This window comes from Procambarus clarkii, chromosome 48 (genome assembly GCF_040958095.1).
Source record: "Procambarus clarkii isolate CNS0578487 chromosome 48, FALCON_Pclarkii_2.0, whole genome shotgun sequence".
Taxonomy (NCBI): Eukaryota; Metazoa; Arthropoda; class Malacostraca; order Decapoda; family Cambaridae; genus Procambarus; species Procambarus clarkii.
Window position 1 is genome coordinate 26438904 of NC_091197.1, and position 2485 is coordinate 26441388.

The 2485-nt window shown below is 42.3% G+C and overlaps 1 protein-coding gene across 1 annotated transcript; it reads right to left on the reverse strand.

Moving 5' to 3' along the window:
• Positions 1 to 1406: 1406 nt before the first annotated feature.
• LOC123751902 (probable serine/threonine-protein kinase mkcF) lies at positions 1407 to 2150 on the reverse strand. Its single transcript, XM_045733976.2, has one exon. The coding sequence runs from the start codon at positions 2148 to 2150 to the stop codon at positions 1407 to 1409; it is 744 nt and encodes a 247-aa protein (XP_045589932.2).
• Positions 2151 to 2485: the final 335 nt, after the last annotated feature.

The window sequence follows — 2485 nt, forward strand, 5'->3', positions numbered from 1 at the left end:
ATTAAGATAGGGGTAGATTAGTGCATAATATAGTGAGAGGAGAGCAGAGTTAGGAACATAATATCTGATTTTGGAGAGTATACCAACTGTCTTAGAGACTTTCTTGGTTATGTGTTGAATGTGGGTGCTGAAGTTGAGTTTCTTGTCAAGGAATAGGCCAAGAAACTTGCCATCATTTTTATTACTGATGTTAATGTTGTCTATCTGTAGCTGAATTGCATTTGATGATTTGCTTCCAAATAAGATGTAGTAAGTCTTTCCGATATTTAATGTTAGTTTGTTCGTTGACATCCATAAGTGGACTTTTTTTATTTCATTATTCACAACATTATTTAGTGTATGTGGGTTGAGGTCTGAATAGATAAGGGTAGTATCGTCAGCAAACAATATAGGTTTGAGAATATTAGAGACATTAGGCAGATCGTTTATATATATAAGAAATAGAAGAGGTCCTAAGATACTGCCCTGTGGCACTCCAACGGTAATTGGTAGAGTGGAAGAAGTTGTATCATTGATGGTTACATATTGGTGTCTGTCACTAAGATAGAATCTGATGTAGTCAAGGGCAAGGCCTCAGATTCCATAATGCTGGAGTTTAAGTAAGAGGTAGTTGTGATTAACAGTATCAAAGGCTTTTCTTAGGTCAATGAAAAGTCCAATCGGAAACTCATTTTTGTCAAGGGCTGAGTAGATAACGTCAAGGAGACTAATGATTGCATCGTTGGTGCTCTTTTGGGACCGGAAGCCAAACTGGCAGGGGCTGAGTATGTCGAATTTTAATCATGGTAATGATAGTATGGAATGTAATATAATGGTAATGATAGTATGGAATGTAATATAATGGTATATAGATAGTATGGAAATAATGGTATGATAGACAGTATACTGAGGAGCTACAAGAATTTTGCCTCAAGAGTGTAACAATTATATGCTGTGCTTACTATATTAATCTGCAATGTTAAATGTGTTTCTTGTAATGTTAATTGTCTATTTGTACCTACTGAATTTGTGCGCCCCTTAAGGGACTTAAAGTAGAGGGGGGCAGAAATAGCCTAAGCTACTCTATCCCTTTGAGATGTATTTCTTTCTTGTCTCAATAAACATACTTGAACTTGAACTGGAGGCAATGACAACAGTTTCCCCTCTCTCACTTGACCTAGATTACTCTCTTAAGTCTTTGAAATCACAAATTTGCCTTATTTATAATTTATTAAAATAATTAACATATACGCAAAGTACACAAAACGATTAGATTAATTAGAAGAGTTGACAACCCAGGTGTGGAAACAGGTCTGTTTCTCCCAGGTCTGTCAGGGTCATACATGGGAGACAAGGATAACGTTGAAGGTTCGACTTGAGTAGAAGCCTTGGAGGAGGTTGAGGCCGTAGACTGCTCGAAGCTGGGCTCAGATGTTAATATTGAAGTCGTCAGTAAGTACAGTGTTCAGCCTCTGAAGAACGTCGTCGAGGGCAGCTGGCTCTCTCTCACTTGGCGTAGCCATTTCAAATATGTTTCTTACAGACGCAAGGCTTGTCTTCATCAAGAAACTGATTTCTAACAGCATAATGCCCAAACACTTGACATCATGAGAGTATGTCAGGTTCTCATGTACCATCTGTGTATCCCCCAGACACGCCAGGTCCTCTGGGCTGAAGGTCGACAGGGCCTCTGGGCTGAGACCCGACATTCCGAAGTCAATAAGGAATACTTCAGGTGGCTTACAGAAGTCAGGAGAGAGGGTGACCATGACATTGGAGGCGTGAATGTCACCATGTATAACTCCCCGCTCGTGGACCTCGCGCAGGCACTGACCAACCTTTAACACAATATAGACCATGTACCAGTCTGGTAGGTTATGCTGGAGTGCTGTAGCGAGTGTTATCTCGCCCCGGGAAGACATCACTATGGCTCTTGGTTTATAGCACAGTCCCAGGATCTTGGGAGCTCCTCCAGCAGTATCCAATCTTTCCATGATAATCAGCTCTCTCCTGAAGTCCCTTTCAGAGTTACGCTTCATCATCTTCAGGATGGCATGTCCGCCGTCCCAGGGAACGCGCCCCACTTTAGCATAAGCGCCTTGACCAATATATTGGGTCTGGGACATTAGGATATTGAGCTGAAAGCTGCTCACTAGAGTGCGAGGCTGCATGCTGAGCGGTGACCTGAGCGGTTGTTGTTATTGTTGTTGTTGTTTAAGAATCAGCTGCTGGAAAAAGAAGTTTCGAGCAGAACGGGCTATGGTGAGCCCCCGTAATGGACACACCACAGGAGTCTTATTGATGATTGATGAAGATTAAGCCACCCAAAAGGTGGCACGGGCATGAATAGCCCGTAAGTGGTGGCCCTTTTAAGCCATTTCCAGTATCAAGAGCTGATACTGGAGATCTGTGGAGGTGCGAATGCACCCTGCATGACGGGAGATGTCTCCCTTGTGAATGTGTTAAGATGAAGATGAAGCCACCCAAATGGTGGCACGGGCATAAA

What these genes read in the sequence shown, in the direction of transcription:
- LOC123751902 (XM_045733976.2), bottom strand. Translation starts at nt 2,150, where the DNA reads ATGCAGCCTCGCACTCTAGTGAGCAGCTTTCAGCTCAATATCCTAATG.